The sequence below is a fragment of the Toxorhynchites rutilus genome, chromosome 1 (assembly GCF_029784135.1).
Source record: "Toxorhynchites rutilus septentrionalis strain SRP chromosome 1, ASM2978413v1, whole genome shotgun sequence".
Taxonomy (NCBI): Eukaryota; Metazoa; Arthropoda; class Insecta; order Diptera; family Culicidae; genus Toxorhynchites; species Toxorhynchites rutilus.
In genome coordinates this window covers 31,731,219-31,749,860 of record NC_073744.1, presented here as the reverse complement: position 1 = coordinate 31,749,860, position 18,642 = coordinate 31,731,219, and the positions used below count along the sequence as shown (strand labels likewise).

Here is an 18,642-nt window from a genome sequence, read left to right as displayed (position 1 = left end):
TTTTTTTGCATCAACGTGTGTGGCACCCATACATCGAGCTTCTTTGTGAATCCAAGCTTCTTCAAATGGTTAATACCGGTTTGATGACTTATCCCCAGCTCTTGGCCGATGCTACGGCTGCTACGGCTTGTGCGGTGGAAATGGAAACTGTATCGGGCCCATAAACTGCACAAATTTTATTGGCAGCTTGAGATGCATTTTTGCCTTTGTCATAGTAGTACTGTAAAATATATCGGATTTTCTCTTTATTTTGCTCCATATTTGCGACACTATAACTCACGAACGACTTAACCAAACAAAACACTGTCAAGAACTATATTATAGCGCGCAAAAATACCTTTCCAACAAGTTATAGTATGACTCGATACAATGAATACAACTAGAAATACGCGCTTAAAACGACACCTCGCGGAAATACCGCAGGACTTTTTTGACAGCCTAGTATGTTGACGATGCTGCTCCCGATATCCTTTAACGGAATATCCCTCTCGGGATGGTCTTGTTTAGTCCTATTAGAAAACTGGGCCGATTCCGCGGATTTTACGAATGCTTTTACTAGATTCAACTCTTGCTTGATGTCAATCAAGACCTTTCGGTGAGCCGTTCGGTTTTGATTTCCCGAGGCATGAGAATCGTTGGCCTTTCTGACAGTAGGAACAGCTAAAAATAAAGAGTTGTGTGTAATAATTGTAACTATAATATGGATTTGTTCAAATTTACCTGTTTGTATAAGTTTGAAACGATGTTGTACTTTCAAGCCATCGATATGAATGAAACAATCTGGACTCGAGTGAAGCGAGCAAATGTACATGTTTTTAGTACTGCTGTTTAGGTCCTGTCCAAAGAATCGAAGCCATTTCTTCCGAATGGTCACATCCCTTGGGGATCGATGGAATAATTTGTGGGATATGTTTTCATAATTCGAGTTGGACTCGAGCCCGGGTGAACGAACGCTCACGCATCCGGGTGCCACACATCGAGTCATAGAGTTATCTGAAAATAGAAATATTTTACATATATTCCTTCGCAGTCAAGCCGCCGTAAAAAAAGCAACACGGAAACAACACATCCTGGGTACTAGTCCCGTTATTTTAACTTTAATGGTTCACTAACTCCTCTATCTCACGTATTATTGACGTATCTTCAAATAAAAAGTAGCAAAACACGTAAAATTCGCAATAAAAAAACACTTGTTATGAAATGCTTTGCGATCGCTGCTTTCCGTCAAAGCAAAGACGTCATAGTTGAGAGTGTATAAGTGAATTGTGTCGGACACACTTCGAGTCCAGGATACCTTGTCATAAACGTACCCTGATAGTGATCATAATTCCAGAGAAGCCATTTTTTTCAGTTGTCATTCGCTAGTGAGAGTTTTCCGTTCGTTATGCTCTCGGTTTCGCATTATAATTTCAATCGTCGCACTCTTGGTTTCGGATTCCGCTCTCGTTTCCGCGATGTGTTAAATTTTGTTTCTCTGTGGTAGGTTTAGTGCGCGTGTGTGCGCGATTTAAGTATAGAATACTGTTTCGAGTGATGTGAAAACCAGTAAAATTCTGGATAGTAGAAACTAACCGACATGTGTTTGAGAAATCTCTTTTCGATCTTAATCGTCGCGCGGTTGTTTCAGTGTGATGCGACGCGTGTTAAAAATCGTGATAGATATATTGCATAGTTTTTTTGGTCGAAAATTCTTTCTGTTTTTTGATTGTGTTTTTTTTTATATCGAATGCGAAACTTCTGTGTCGTAGTATGCGTATCACCTTAGCAGGAAACCTCGCATGGCTGGGCTGAGTAGGAAACGGTGCTAGATAAGTTTGCTCTTTCTGTCCTTTTATATATTTTGCATTGATGACTTAGTAGGGATGGGTTATTTGTGTATATGTTAATATTTTCTTCCAGCTTTTCTCGGTCGCGATATTTTCATAAAAAGTACTTAAAATAAATAATACAGTATATAGCCGGTCCAAACAAACGTGTTAACAGGTTTTCCTTCTCAGGATACCTGAAGATAATCTCTGCCGTGCATTATGACTCATAAGTTTTCCGGAATTTCATTTCAGCGAATGGTCGATAGCTCTTGTTTACATAATCACATCACTTACCTCAGTGAATCCTGATTCTTACCTCTCCCCACTAACAACTATCCCTTCCTTGATAAACGCTAGGAAATCACGCTATAGAGGTGACCCTTCTGGCCTTCGGGCGGCGAACATCATACTAACATTACTTCCCTTCCCCTGGTGACTGTAAGGTCGTGGCCGGCGTCGTTATTGACCATTTAAAGCTCGAATCACCGAAAATTGCACAACGAGAATAACTTGCTAATCCCAAGCGTCATTCTGTGTGTTCTTTGTGCAATTTGGTTGGTTCAGGTCAATCACGAAGTGGAAGGTCTATCCAAGTCCAAGCTCAAGGAACAGAGTTGCCAACCATAATTTTCAAAAATCAGGAAGAAATCAGGATAGTTCATATTGGGCTGTCCGAAAATTCATGCCTATTTCGGGAGAATAAAGCATCAGTTTTATACATTTATTCAGTTCTATTGGTAGGGTAAGTGGGGGTAATCTGGACACCAAATAAAAAAAATGGAAATCTAAAAAGTCACATTGAAGACTGAGCTATAATTGTTTTCTCTCAATCAATAATGTGTAATCATTGTATCAAGCTTCAAACTATCAAATATATAATAAAATAAAAGAGATGATTATTGGATATTTAAATTTCATGTGGGGTGATGTGGTTATAATCGTGGATGATATAAATAATGTGTGTGTTTCATTGAAAAACATATTTATGTTTATGTAAAGTAATTCAGGATTATATTTCAATCAGTACCAGTGTTCTGGGATCGATACCCAGAAACCAGACCAGAATAATTGAATTGAGACCATACAATGCCATTTTTCGCAACGAAACTTTTGGTACAAAAGGATGGCATTACCAGCATTTGGAAACCTTAGATATTTAGTGACAATTATTGCTGAATATGACATTTTTGGCGCTTCATGAAGCCGACAATCCAATCTCTTCCGGCTGAGCAAATTATGAGAATGAGGGGATGAATAAGTTCATTTTTTCGGCCAATTCAAATGCCATTTCCCGGATATTATGCGACGTCAAACCATATAGCTGATTTTGCAAATCGAGGATATGAATAACCATCTCCAGTTCCTGCTGAGGTGAAAAAGTGGTTCTTTGTGATTTTTTGGATGCGGTTGATAACTATCATACACTGCAGGGGTTTCACATGGGTGTGTGTGCAAGCGCTGAGCGTAAACAAATATTTTCGTATTTTTTAAGTGTCAAGTTTGTGAAAGTCCAGTTACATTTCCTTTTTTTTATCAATAAACCTGGAAAATTCCGGAGGGAAAAATGCTCGCGAAGAGAGAAAAAGAACAAATCGATGCATTTCACCAAGAAAATGTAGGTATCAGAGAAATTACTCGTCGGATTGGACGATTCCATCAAGTAGTGTTCAACTATTTGACGGAACCTCAAGGATACGGTACGAAGAAGAGAGCTCCACGTAAATCGAAGTTCTCTGGCCGGGATAAGAGGAAACTAGTTAGAACAGCTTCGAATACCTCAAAATCTCAAATTCTCGGGAGACAATTCGTCAAGTTTTGGTAAAAAGTTTCCTGAGAGTTTCAAAAATATCCGATTTAAGAAGAATCTTTTTTGATCAGTTTTTTTTGTTGATTTTGTTCCAAATTTGATACGGGATCGACAAGCTCTCGTCGGTGAGCAGTAGGGTAAATGATGTTGTTTGTCCTGTCGAAAATTTTATCTTGGTTTGTCCTCTTTTTTGGAAGCTTGAATGCTCTAGTTCAGCGCACCTGTGTCGAATCAGGTATTCAATTTCTAAACATATAAATAAAATTGTGTTTTTCATTATTTACAGTAGTTTTGTAGGATATATTTACGGAGTTACATATTTTAAAGCTTTATAAAGTCCACCATCTATTGGTGTTAATGCGCTGCTTGAGTTGGCATTCAATCAACCACCAGATGATTATTTGGTACGAATTCAGACCTTTTCTGAATTATAACACTTAAAAATATTGTGAACATCATGCTTGAATACCATTTGTTTCAGATTTATATATCTAAATCATGTTATTAATGCATCTCGATGACCTCAATTCTAATCATGGAAACTTGAAGTAGACTTCGCCCCGAATATTCCTTTCCTACCTCACTTTCCTGGCAGCGATAACCCTCGGAAACCCAGCTGATCTCGGACGACCTCTGACCATCTTCGCGAATAGTTGTCCTTTCTTTTCGCAGTCTAAGATCCTTTTCACCGGGGCACTCGCACGGCGCTTGAAATGCCTTTCTGCGACATTTACGCGTGGGACGAATCACGAATACGCTGCCAATTCGTATTGGTGCAACTGATATGAATTATAGTTTACGTGCATACAAAAAAACCAGAGCATTGTATGCACTGGTATAACGGGAACCGGATACAGGATATTTGAAAAAAAAATCTTATTAACATTAGATAAATTTTAACACACGTGATAAAAAATAAGGTGTGATTACTCTAAATTTGTTATGAAAATTGAATTATTATCAACCCACCGTTTCACTCAGCTTCATCGCTTTCGTTTCGTTTAACATATGTTGAAGACGGCAATGAGCTGTTATTCTCAGAAGATATTTTTGTACGATGATTTTTTGTCTGTCTGTTTACGTTTCGAGAACTCCTAAATGGTCTGACCTGAACCTCGTGTCTAAAAAGGTTGCATTCAGATAATTTTGATCTTCTTCTAAGTAGTTAAAACAACCTCTCCATGATTTTTTTTCAACAAGCCATAATCGCACCTTGGTAAAACCTCATTCGTTACGATATATCGCTACTGCGCAAACCTAAAGACTGTCCATGTTAAATCTCGGATACTAAGATGATGCCAGTAAAACGAAAATTCACGTAATACAACAAAACCGATTGTTTATTTCAGTAAAATAGACTTATATCTAAAACAAGGAAAGCTTACTTCGATGTAAATTACGTTGTCTGTAAAATTCATGAACTTTCTTGGGAACATCTGCCGTTAGGTTCCTTACAATATCCTCAGATATGCTGGCGGCGGCGCTTTTCCATCTCCTCTTGAAATCATTAATGCCATTCGCTTTCTTCTTAGTTTCGAATAGTTTTCGCTTAATCAGAGCCCACTACTTTTCGACTGGGCGAAGTTGTGGACAGTTCGGCGGATTCGCTGTTTTTGGAACATATTTGACATACATGTGCATTATACCATTCCAGGATGGATTTTGCATAGTGACAAGAGGCCAAATCTGGTCAAAATAACGCTGAAGAGTAGTGGCTTCTTATGAATGGTAGCAACCGCTTCTGGAGATATTCCTTCTCGTAGACATCTGGTGGACCATTGAGGATGATGGCGGTTCCTTCGGCTGAAGGAGGCCTGGATGATAGCTCAGGATTTGGAATGCGGCTTGTATGGAGACTTAAACACACTTTGGAATACTTCTAACTAAAACACAACTGGATTTATTTTGTGATCTTGCTCGGGTAAAAGTAGGAATTGGAATGAAAAATATATAGGAATCGGTTTGTATGCACTTTGCACTCCGTTGGTATTCGTTGCGTTTTATATTGTACTTCGGGGTTTTGCTGCTGTGTAGTTGTGTTATGCACCACACACTGTATTTAGAATGGGAGGGAGTGATTTGGATGGGAATAAGGACAAGGATGGACATTGGAATTTGGAAGTAGGGATACTTACTCCTTTTTCGCGCTGTCGGTCGCGAACAACATCTTTGTTGATAGTGCCGGTAGAGAAGAAAGATTTGGATTTTCGGCCACAACTGCATATGGCCTGCCAAGTAATTTTTCTGGAATTTAGACTGCTTCTTGGTCCGGAAACACTCGGCTACGGCATTGCTTCGAATTGTAGTATAAAAAGCGAGACCCGGAAGCTATTTGAAGTCTTCGAGAACATAAGTTTCATCGTCCATTTTGGTGCATGAACATTTTTGCAAAAACTGGGTGTAGAGCACCTTAGCACGTATTTTTGCAGTGAAATTTTGCCTATCATCACGATTGGACTCCTTTTTCACTTTGTACGCCTTCAGTCCATGCCTCTGCTTCACTTTTTGTACATATCTAACTGAAAGGTTGGGATGTTTCTCAATAATGGCAACCACCTTTCGGTCCATCTGTCGGGAGCATACTTTTCGACTTGTTCCACTTCCAACCTTTCTATCCACAGTTAAGCGCAGGTCAAACGATTTGCACACACTAAACACGGTACTCTTCGGCAGTTTTAGCTTTTTGGCGAGATCGCGTTCCGACAGTGTTGGATTTTGCTGCCGTTCGCGCAAAATGCGTTTGCGTACTTCCACTCGATTCGACGCCTTTTTACCAAACTGAAGAGGAATGTAAACAAGTTGAACATCGAAATAAAGAGGAGGGTTTCAGCTGTCATGTAAGTGAAATTTTTCATTGATTAGTGACATATTTCATAAACTACACTGAAAGAAAAGTGTCCAAAATTTAACGTGGACACGCTTTAAATAGGATATTTATTCTAGACGAAAAATTTGATAATCATCCAAAAAATTTTTTTTCAAAATGTGTTTATTTTTTTCTTACATTCAACGCTTCATTTTCTCCATGTCACATGCCATTTCTCTTAATTTTGCATTTGCTAATATAGAGCCAAATATCCGACAGCCGGATATCCGGCTATCCGGCTTCGAAGCTGGCCGGATATCCGGGATCCGGTATCCGGCCAAACCACTTTCATCACTAATTAATAACCAACAAAATCAATAGAACTGAAAAGATACTGACGCTGACGAGACGTGATGTTTTGGATATAAGTTTGAAAAAAAAATTCCCTGTAAATCTTTAGAGGGTGAAAAGTGTCTATGATTTGTCAAATTGTCTGAGAATGCACAAACAACCTTCCTGAACCGCTAATGCATTGGTACGGAATGTTGTCGCCAGTGTACTCTCAGAAGAGCATACATTATCCTATTTCCCATCAGAAAAAGTAACACAACATTACAGCGGTTACCGTCTTCTGCTGCAGGCGGCGGCAGAATATAATTTATGGGCGGAAGCCTTTTCCACATCAGCACAATCCCGTCTCGGGAACGAATTACTTTCCGCCATCCACCGTTTCGGTGCCTAATATTACTTCCGTCCTTTTTCAAACTTTCTCTTTTCTCTCTTTCTTCCTTTTCATCTCGCCATCTCGGTCCTAGCGCTCGGTACGGTTACGAGACCTGTGTCTTCACCAGCGCAAGATACAAGTGCAAACTGGACTCGGCCATTTTCCTCAGGAAGATCGCTAAGCTGCTCTCCACCGACAAACACTTCCTGAACTGTGATAGAATCGAGAATGAAATTTGCTCTTCCGCCGGCCGACCGCTGCCACTCGGAGTGACGGTCCCACGGGGGGTGACCGGTCCGATCCCGATGATGCTGCTGTTGGTGCTGCTACTGCAAACGTTTACGATGGCTTGCTCCACGAGGCTTGTATGTCGATAAATCAACCGGAATTGGGGATGAGTTTAATCTTCAGATGGAATTTTGTAAGATGATATCTACCAATGTTCGGCGGTTTTCAGCTCATTCCAAGTGAATGGATTCCGGCGGATCAAAGAAGAGCGCTGGTGTTCGTTGTGAGTGTGATAGATCGATGGTTTCGCTATGATTTCGAGAGGGATTAACCTAGGTTATGAATAAGGAGTCACATTGCTAGACCAAACTGTTGTATGGATGCATGCCTGTTTATCCGATGTCTCATACGGAATAATTGTTACCATTTGTTCAACCTTAGATGAATGCTGTCTAAAAACATAGAAATTTTGATGTGAAATAAGTTAACTAATTGCTGTGATTCTAGTCTCTAAACACTACATAATATGTCTACTCTCTATGAATGCAAGGTGCTAAAACGAACCATGGATCGTATCTACTTCCGCTTAGCAATGCATATTTGTGGTGGAGAGAATCTATTTTCGGTACAGCAAATTAACACTCATTGCATTATAGTTGTTACTCAAATGTTTGCATCAGACTCATAACCGAAAATAAAATCGAAAATTGACACCAAATGTCAGTTTCTCGATTATTGCTACAGGACATAATTTGCTTCCTGTGGTAGGCTTATTTCTGTGATTGAAAATATTTTTAGCGACATAAATAAATAATTGAATATTTTAATCCTCATGCGTTGATATTTATTACTGGATCGAAAACAGCCGAAAACCAACCCACACGCATAAGTGACTCCCGGTGTGATGAGCCGATTGATATTTAATCAAAGTGCCAGCTGAAAGTAATAAATTTTATTCGGTTCAGGTTGGCTGGAATGATTAATTAATGAACCACTTTTTTCGCCAAACCTCCACTAAGTGAGAAATTTATCGAATGTAATTAATAGCTCTCTCTCTCTCGAACGGCAACAATTACGAAAATTTCATTGCGGCCAATATAAATTAAATCAATCGCACCGAGGATGGTTAATTTCACCAATTCGATTGGCAAACAAATGGTGGATTTAGATGAATGGCATTTATTTAACGACTGTCAATTATATTTGTGGTTAAAAGCGTTGATGTTCGTGCCATCACTTTGTGGTTGAGTCCATGTGTTTCTTGACGATTTGGTTTTTGGTTTTAATCATTGAGGATATGTCTTATGAACGCAACATTTCGAACATTCTTTATCACCGTGTGACAAAATTGAAAACAAAACAAAATATCCTGATCATAGTTGAACTCAACGATTTAAATTTATTATTATATATAACAACAATATTTAATAGCTCAACAACAACACATAAGAGGACCAGGTCAAAATTTGAAAAAAAAAAAGCAGTTTTTAGTCGTTTTCCCGCAAGCGTCACTTTATGGGGTTTCTCAAATAAACGATTCAATTATTTGATTGTTTATCTCAAGCAAAATAAAATGTTATTCATTTTGATAGATGCGTAGAAATAATTTCTATCGATTGATGTAAACATTTTTGCGATCTATTAAAAAATGCTCGAGTTATAAGCGTTAGAATTTTTTTCCCCCCATATGTTCGGTGCCTAGATTTTCATTTTACCCCCTATATTTTCCGGTTGGACGTAGTCCTACGTCAATAAAACCATTAACACTCCTTGATAAGATATTGTGTACCATTACTGCGTGGGAATACCCTTTCGAGCCTTTCAATCGGCAGCGAGTTAGGTTCTTTCATTGCAAAATTTTGGACATTACCAACAGTTACCGAAATACACTTGGGGGTATTGGGGGCAAATTGGTCATGGGGGGCAAAGTGGTCACCTGCTTGTTTGATAGTATAACTATTGACTATTGTCACCGTATTGATAGTCACCTTATGTTTGAAGATTTTAATGACTTTTGAGTCACCCTGTACTTCAATAGTACTGTCACATGTCAAAATATAAATAAAAACAGAAATTGCTCTCACGATAGCCATTCGGCCGTAGTTCTGTGCGCATGGTTTCTAAGGAATTTCTCGTGAAATTTAATTCATCTTATATGTTGGACAAATCATAAGTTTGGACGACTGTTCACATATTCTAGGAGAGGTGAACATATATTTTGTTCAATCTCAGCTATTAATTAGCATCGAAATTAGTTTGATGTTTGGGGCAAAGTGGTCATAGGTGCCTAACGACTTACAATGTTCTGTTTACTAAAGCTAATATACCTCATCACATTCTGCTCTTGAAGAGGTTCCTTTTGTGGTTTTGACCCTGGAAAAATATGCCACCCCAACTAAACCAAGCCTCATTTTGCCGAACGTTATATGTTTCTTACAACGTTTTTGTATGCATCAGAAAATTTAAATTGAGACTCTAGGTGAATAGACCAAGTTTATTTCATACATGTATAGTAGGTACATGTGCTCCCGTGGCCGAGTGGTTAGCGTCATAACTAACATGCCGGGTGTTCGGGTTCGATTCCCGTTCTGGTCGGGGGAATTTTTCGTCAAAGAAATTTCCTCCGACTTGCACTGTGATCACGCGTATTCTAGAGCTTGCCATTCAGAATGCATTCAAGGCGTGTTATTTGGCATAGAAATCTCAACTAAGTACTAATAAAAAATGACGCAAGTAATACTACGCTGAGACGGCGAAGTTCCTCTAGGAACGTTAGTGCCATTGAAGAAGAAGAAGATAGTAGGTACATGTATGAAATAAACTTGGTCTATTCACCTAGAGTCTCAATTCGAATATGATTTGAACAAATTTGGACGAAAAAACGCATAAATCTATCACATTTAGCTTGATATGTGCAAGTGACCACTTTGCCCCCAATAGGTGACCACTTTACCTCCAAGCAAACAAAGAGATCGATTTTTCATCTTTTTTTCTAATGATGAAAAATATAATATTTTGAATTTTCATAGTAAAAGCCGTATGCTATCTTGAACAACAATTAGTTGAACTATAATATTCTATGAAAAACGAGAATTGTAGCGGTATGTGGACGCTGGAAATGGGCATATTCCCTAGGGTGACCACTATGCCCCCACTTCCCCTACACATGTGCACGCGATGCTCAAATTACGTGTTTTTGTTGTACCGTTCTGAATCATATTTCGGACAACATCATATTTCGAACACTTTGTTCTAATATCTTGAAATGCTTCATGCACTGATGATATAACTATAAATTTTTTATCACAATTGCTTCTTTAGGGTGATCCCTTGGTTTCACTATCACTTCATTTGAGAAAAACATTTGAATTATTATATAGTGGGAAAGAAATTCAACAGCACCACTCATTATCGTTTGTGTTTGACGTTTGTTTTACGTAAGCAAGTAGAATTTACCCGTTCATAAATATTTAAATTTCTCCCTTGTTTCATCAGTTCTCATCATCGTTAACAGTTTACTGTGATTGCTTAGTAAGTGTTTCGCAGTTGACTATAAAATATAATCAAGTATAATGTAATTTTCGTCCATAAAATTACGAAATAAAGTGTCCGAAATTTGAATTCAATCTGTCCGAAATTTTATTTAGTGTCCGAAGTTTGATTCTTATTCGCTTCATTTGAAAAGCATTTTTTTCGATGATTTTCTCATGTTTTCAATCAAATAGGCACCAAAGTAGAAAGCTTTCTTTGTAGAATACTTTTTCTTTGTAGAATACTTTTTCACAGAAACTAGAAATTTAATTCGTATTGCAAAAAATGCTTGAACTCAGACGCTTAATTGAGTTATCACAGTTCCGTTTTTGTGGAAGAACTGAGGTTATATACTAAAGGTAAGTTTAATGAAATGTGTTATACAGGGTTTTCCAACTTTAAATTCCGAAAGTAAATTGAAATAAAACACACTTAGAATCCGAATTTCGATGAAACTTTTATTTCAAATTAAAGTTTGGTTTATGCCATTATGTGTGAAATACAACATCATTCAAATGTCCACCTAGGGCTTCCTCACACACCTTGATCCGGAACAGGTAATTTTCGATGACTTTTCGGCACATATGGAGCGGCATCTCGGTCATAACTTCACGAATGTTGTCTTTCAAATGTTCAAGAGTTTGCGGAGAGTTGGCATAGACACGGTCTTTCGCATAACCCCACAAAAAAAGTCTAGCGGGTTCAAATCGCATGATCTGGACGGCCAATTGGCATCACCAAAACGCGAAATTATGCGTCCCTTAAATATCGTTCGCAATATGGCCATGTTCGGTCGTGTTGTGTGGCACGTGGCACCGTCCTGCTGAAACCACATGTCATCCGTATCCATATCTTCAATTTGTGGTAAAAAAATCGGTTAACATGCGGCCATAGCGCTCACCATTCACAGTTACCGTCTCGCCGTCCTCATTTTCAAAGAAATACGGCCCGATGACTCCACCAGACCATAATGCGCACCAAACAGTGACTTTTGGCGGATGCAATAGCCTCTCAACCATCACGTGTGGATTTTCTGAGCCCCATATACGGAAATTTTGGGTGTTCACATAGCCACCGAGCTCGAAATGTGCCTCATCGCTGAAGAAAATTTGATGCGAAAATTCAGCATTTTGCTGCTGTTGTTCTTTCACCCAATCGACCTATGCCCGACGCATTCCATGGTCACCACGCTCTAATTTTTGTACCAGTTGGACTTTATATGGATGTAGGTGCAAGTCCAAATGCAAAATTCGCCACAATGATGTGTTTGACAAGCCCAATTGCTGAGCACGCCGTGGAATCGAAACATTCGGGTCATCCTCCACACTGGCAGCAACAGCAGCAATATTTTCGGCCGAACGCACATTACGATGATGCACAGGTTTCACAATATCCGCTACGGATCCAGTTTGTTCGAATTTACGCACTACATTAGCGATTGTGTGCTCTGTAGGCCGTCCATGACGACCAAAATCCGTCCGTAATGCTCGAAAAACATTTGCCGGTTTTTCGTCATTTTTATAGTATAATTTAACAAAATTAACACGTTGTGCGATGCTAAAACGATTCATAGTGTAAAATGACGGACATTCAACTAACGATATGACGCTTTGGTTGACAGCTATGTCAAACGGTTGTCGGCGCAGGGCTGTATACTTTCGGAAGCCCGAAATGGAAAACCCTGTATAACAACACCAATTAAAATAAATATTGAATTAACTATAAAAATTTGTTCAAAAGTAAGTTATAAATTTTAGTTTCCTCTGATATGATTATGAAGACATTTGAAGACATTTTTTCGTACCACGTGAAGACATTTGAAAACGGACGAGACACTTTTGATCAGTTGATCGCTCAATTCACGAATGCTCTTAAGGCCCATTTATACGTTGCTAGTAGCTGGCTTCACAATGAGCAGCTACTGACCCGGTGAACTCGCTTGACAAATGGTTGACTCGCCTTGTCCGTTCACACAATGTGAGCTGCTGGCAAGAAACTAGATACTACGGCACAGGTTTTCCAGAGATGCCAGGCGGTTTTTCAAATGTCCATCAAATCGTCAGAAACAGCAATCAGATCCGAATTTGTCAGATGATTGATCCGAAATCGACTTCTTTATTGGCAGTTTTCGTCTTAGATTTTCAGTTGAATTTATCATTACACAATTTTATCGCTAAACACACACTGGCCGTGTTTAAAAATACTTTGTGCTGAATTTCTTTGAACTGAAGGTACTATCCGGAAAAAGCAGAAAGAAAAAAGGATTCGGTCCAGGAATTGGATGCAAAAAAAAGGAGCAACAAATACAATATTGAAGTAACTCTACGATGATGATCCCCGAGAGTACAGAGCAGTGTTGAGAATAACACCTGAAAAAGTGAAAAAACTGTTGGATTTAATTGCTCCACAAATACAACGCAAGATACACTCATGAGGGATGCTATACCTACATAAGTGAAACTAGAAATGTTGTACCTTTCTTCTGGAATATCGTTCAGATTATTGTCGATATTTTTTTAGAATCTCGAAAGCATCCATAGCTAAAATAATTCCGAAAGTATGTAGTGCTACAAATGGCAGTCTAAAAGATTTTTCAAATTTTGAATTATTTCGCCTTGACAGCAGCTTCGTGTACCAATTTGTGAAATGAAAATGATAGTAGATTTGCAGGAGGAATAAATACGCCTCAAAAACTAAAATAATGAATAAAAATCTACTTTTTTAAATGGAATATGTATTCTGTTTTTTAGAACAATACTTTTTTTGGAAGTTGTGAGTGAATTTCGAATGAAAATTGTGCCCGATAATGATTTTATATTTAGAATCCCAAGAAAACTATCTCAAAAAGAAAACGTGCCCCACCAGCGTGCAAAACAAAATAAAATGAGTAAAAAAACTTTTTAAGTTAAACGGTTTATTTGTGATTAAACATAATAATGTACTAAAAGCTAGAGAAAATAATTAGGCAAGTTGCAGTTAGTAGTTATCACACCTCTCCTTCATTAGTCTAGGGCATTGATAAGACTAAAATAAAATAGTGGGACATATGATGAAATCACTAATTGTGGATAATGAAAATGAATGGATTTTATAATTTAAAAAGTTTTTGTTTACTCATTTTATTTTCTAGTTTTTAGTACATTATCTGTTTCATTAGAATATTTCTCTACAATAAAGGCATTGTACTGTATTCTATCAGTCAAAAAATTTCATTTGATACCGATATTGAGTAGATTGCAGAAAATACATAGTGTGTTCTCCAAGTCAAGTTCGTTGGTTTGATACACATATCTCAATCAACCTTTTTTTTGAGATGATATGGAATCAGCGATTTTGAGCGGAGGCCAAATTGGATTTTTCAAGATAAGCAGTTTTAAAATGACAGCAGTTCCTATCCGGTCAGTTCCTATTGGTCAAATTTCTATTACTGTGGGACAATCCTACAGACATACATACATACATACGAACAGTTCAAGCTAAATAAAACCGTTTAATAAAGTATATTGCTATTTTGTGATTGCGGCCATCTTGGATTTTAATTTTTCATGATCTACTGTGATCTACTATTCAAGCCCTTTCATTTGATACCCATATTAATGGTGTTTTGACATAATATGTAGTCCGCCATTTGGTAGAATTTTGATGGATTTGCATTTTTCACAAATAACCGTGTTCTGCTAGTCAATCCCTTTCATTTGATACCCATTGTTACGGGGGTTTCGGAGGTTCTATTCAGCACGCGTTTTTATCAATGTATAGCGAGCTCAAAGCTGTATTTATTAAGAGAAACAATAATTAAACAAGAACTTTACATTATTAGGTTTTACCTACATTTGATCTCCTCGTTTTAAATTCAAAGCACGACAGGATGATTCAATTATTTAACAATTTGGGAATTCAACTTTATTTTGGGTTCTATCTCTACTCCTTTTTTGTGATTAGCAAAGAATGTGTGGTACGAGAGAAGTTTTCAGAATGACAGTGATGACAGCTAGCTGTCAATGATTGTCTGGGTGCGTCATGGAGTGGCACCGTCCGGATGCGCAGGTTCAGATCAAGTCATCAGTGGCGTAGTTTGCTTCCCCCCAACACCCATATTAATGAAGTTTTGGGAAACTATGTAGTCCGCCATTTAGTAGTGGCAGCCATCTTGGATTTGCATTTTTCTTAAATAACTGTATTCTGCTAGTCAAGCCCTTTCATTTGATACCCATATTGATGGGGTTTTGGAAAACCCACATTGATGAGGTTTTGAGGAAGAAAGGGATCCGCCATTTTGTAGCGGCCTCTATCTTGGATTTACAAGATAATGAAATACGCAGTTTTGTAATGACTACAGAGATAAAGGTGTGTTCCAAATTTCAGATCAATCGGTCAACAAGAAGGGGGTCAAATTTCTACTAATGTGGGATATGTTACAAACATACAAACAGATTACAGGGCAAGCTAAATAAAACCGTTTAATAACAACGATTCCGCTTAGAAACTATGAGGGTTTTATTTGTTTTTTCAATAATTTTCAAGTCTATAATAATCTTCGCATATTTTCAAATATCTTAAAAATAGGGACATGTAAAGACAATGTAAAGATTTGGCCTCCCTGATTCGAGCGCTAAATTCTGTTTTTGACGTTTTGAGGGATGCGAGTGCGAGTAAATTCAAAAAAATTTGAAGTAGCTCGCACGCCGAATCACACATGACACTAACTGGCATGATGTGTTCACACGGTGTGAGTAGCTGTACTGCAGTAACTGACTAGACCGACTCGTATGCTTACTCGCACCGTCTGAACCCGGCTTTAGACAGAAAGTAGTAGCTTACTCGCGTGAGAAGCAACAACATCATCATCATATTGGTTCCTGGCAACTCGTAACTCGTGCTGTGGATTAAGAAAACACGAGAGAAATTGTACACCATGTTTGAACATACATGTCACATGTTCAAACACAGGTACAAAAAAAATGTTTTGTTTTGCACAAAACTGCGAAAACAGCGTGAACATGTTCATCTCGTACGCAGTGTTTTTTGTACCACACGGAAGACTGACTACCAACGTACTCGAACTCATATCCTAGATGATAGAGACGTAGATTAGGCACGATATGGTTAGACAACAGCATAACTAATAAAATCTCTATCAACGTTCAACCCTGTTAAACCAGGCTCTTGTCAAGACTTTGAGAATAATAGGTGTACAATAATTCAAAATAATAAATCGAATCACCTTGTCCGTCAGTAAAATTGTGTAAGAACGAAACCAGACATGGAGTAAAGATGGCCAGAGCAGTTCTTTTCAATGAATGTTTCGGTCACCTAAGTGAACCAGTTCTCTTGAACCGTTTTTCGCGGTATCAATTCCTGCATCAAGAACAACATTTAATATTAGCTGGGATCTAACAAACATAGGCAATTTCAAAACTATTCATATTCTGGCATTGATATCGTTAGATGAGATAAGACATTTTCAAATTTATATAGAACTAGCTGACCCGGCAAACGTGGTTCTGCCATATAATGTGTTTCTAGATAATATTTTGGTTGGTAAAAATAACGAATATACTTCAAGAGAGTTTGTATGTTATCGTTCAGATCTGTCAAATTGATCTAAATGATGATTTTCACAGCGAAACATACATATGCGTACTTCTTATTTTCTAATTTTCCCTTTCTATTTTGAATATCCTACTCATATATAAAGATATGCAGAGTCAACTTTTTCGAATTTTTCAAATCATCTCAAACACAGTATTCTATCATTCTAATTTGGGTGAAGACAAAGTCACAAAATAAATGGATGAAGTAGAACTGATCAGCCGTTCTCCCGTGATGATGAGTTATACGTACGTGTAAAAAACTCTGTTTTATATATAATATAAAGATTTCTTTGTTTTAAGACTGGGAAAAGTTTTTTTTCTCAATTCTGACACTGAATGTCAGCTTCTCAATTAATGCTACAGGAGATAATTTGCTTATTTCTGTGATCGAAAATAGCGAAATATGAATAATTGAATAATATTTAATCCCCATGCCTTGATATTTATTACTGGATCGAAAACAGCCGAAAACCAACCCATACGCATAAATGAACCCCGGTGCAATGGGCCGATTAATATTTAATCAAAGTGCAAGCTGGAAGCAATAAATTTAACCTGGTTCAGGTTGGCTGAAACGGGTCATTAACGGACAACATTTTCATTTCAAACACGTGGGATATTTATAGTATGCAATTAACCGCTCGTTCTCGAAAGGCAACAAAACTAAGATCTTACTGCGGTCAGTATACATTAAATCAATCGCAACATCAAATTCCATGGTTATCATACCAAATTGAGTGGCTAAACATTTTAGTGGACCGTCTCACGTCTTAGTGATTGATAAGTTCCAGTATCTTGATCTTTCTGACTGGATCCCGGAATGGCTGCGATCGCATCTATTTGGTCAATTTGAGCGTTTGTCAAATTGAATGACTTTCACTCGCCCATTTTCTCTATCCTGTTAGGCGTTCCTCAAGATAGCTTTCTAGGTAGCGTTCTGAATAATTTTCGCCATCGGCTGAAATCGTGTTTGCTGATGTACTCTGACGATCTGAGACTCTACAAAGTGATATCACATAACCTAGACTGATAAGTATACTGGAAACTGAAACAAAGACTAGTAAGTCTGGTCCTGTGTATAATATGTTAGTAAGCGTACTTTTTTTCAAATCATTTTTCTAAGACACATAGATGAGATAGAATGACGCCGCTTGTTGTTATCATTATTGAAATAAGCCAGGGACTCTTTTATTGATAACGATTGACAAAGTAAAGTGCAATGAGTTCATTTTAGGACAACAAAGTACGGTGTCGACATCTCGAAACGTTTTGAACGAGTGTAATATAACCGCAAAGTGGACGTAGGACTACCGTTGGCTTAGCAATCTAGAAGTAGCAATCATGTAGTTCATAGAAAGTTCATCTTTCGCATAAAGAGATCATCATACCATTTTGTTTAGCCGGAAAAGAATTAAAGCTCAAAAGAGGAACCGATTCCTCCTCGGAAATACCCAGCACAAATAATACTCCCTTCTCAACCCCGACAATTGGAATCATCGCCCGATAGCGGCGTGAGCATTTTACGATAGAACTGTTACTTTTACCAAAAAAATACGCATCAGTTCGGTCCGGCGGCAGAAAAGAAATGGAATTAGGAGAGAAGAGCAAAGTGCGTGGCGAGCTAGCGAAACCATTCCCATGTCACTTCGCTATCACAACGAAATGGAATCCTACCTCTTCTTTTTCTTGTTGTCGAATGCTAGAAACTTTAAACGTATGCGGCTCATTCGTCTCTAGCCCTGAGAAGGGCCCTTGGGGACAACCCCATTCAAACTTTTTCTCCACCTGCCTTGACAAAGACGCTTCATTGTCGTTCGACGGTCCTCAACAAACCGTGTCCGTTTCAGCAAACATCAAACGACGTTCCTAAAATGAATTTCCGAGCCGGCACCAGTTTATATACAGATTTGTGATTTCATTAGCCTGTTTCAAAGCAATATTTAAGTTATTGGAAAAAGTTTTCGGGTCAATAATTAATAAGCATATAATTCATAGACATTATATCTTTTGAACAAAATGATTACAATCCACTTCGTTTAGCTGGAAAAAGAATATTAACGTTCAAAGAGGAGTCGATTCCTTCTCGAAAATACACAGAACAAATAATACCCCCTCTCCACCAATTAGAATCAATGATCGATTGT

At 38.1% G+C, this 18,642-nt stretch overlaps 1 protein-coding gene across 1 annotated transcript in view; it reads left to right on the top strand.

Annotated features, from left to right (window-relative positions):
• The window catches only part of LOC129777541 (uncharacterized), a 37,052-nt gene extending 28,882 nt beyond the window's left edge, over positions 1-8,170 (top strand). Inside the window, exon 5 of the mRNA XM_055783864.1 lies at positions 7,237-8,170. Coding sequence (XP_055639839.1) covers positions 7,237-7,522 — 286 coding nt within the window. The 3' untranslated portion in view covers positions 7,523-8,170. The remainder of the gene's footprint in view (positions 1-7,236) is intronic.
• The last annotated feature ends 10,472 nt before the right edge of the window (positions 8,171-18,642 follow it).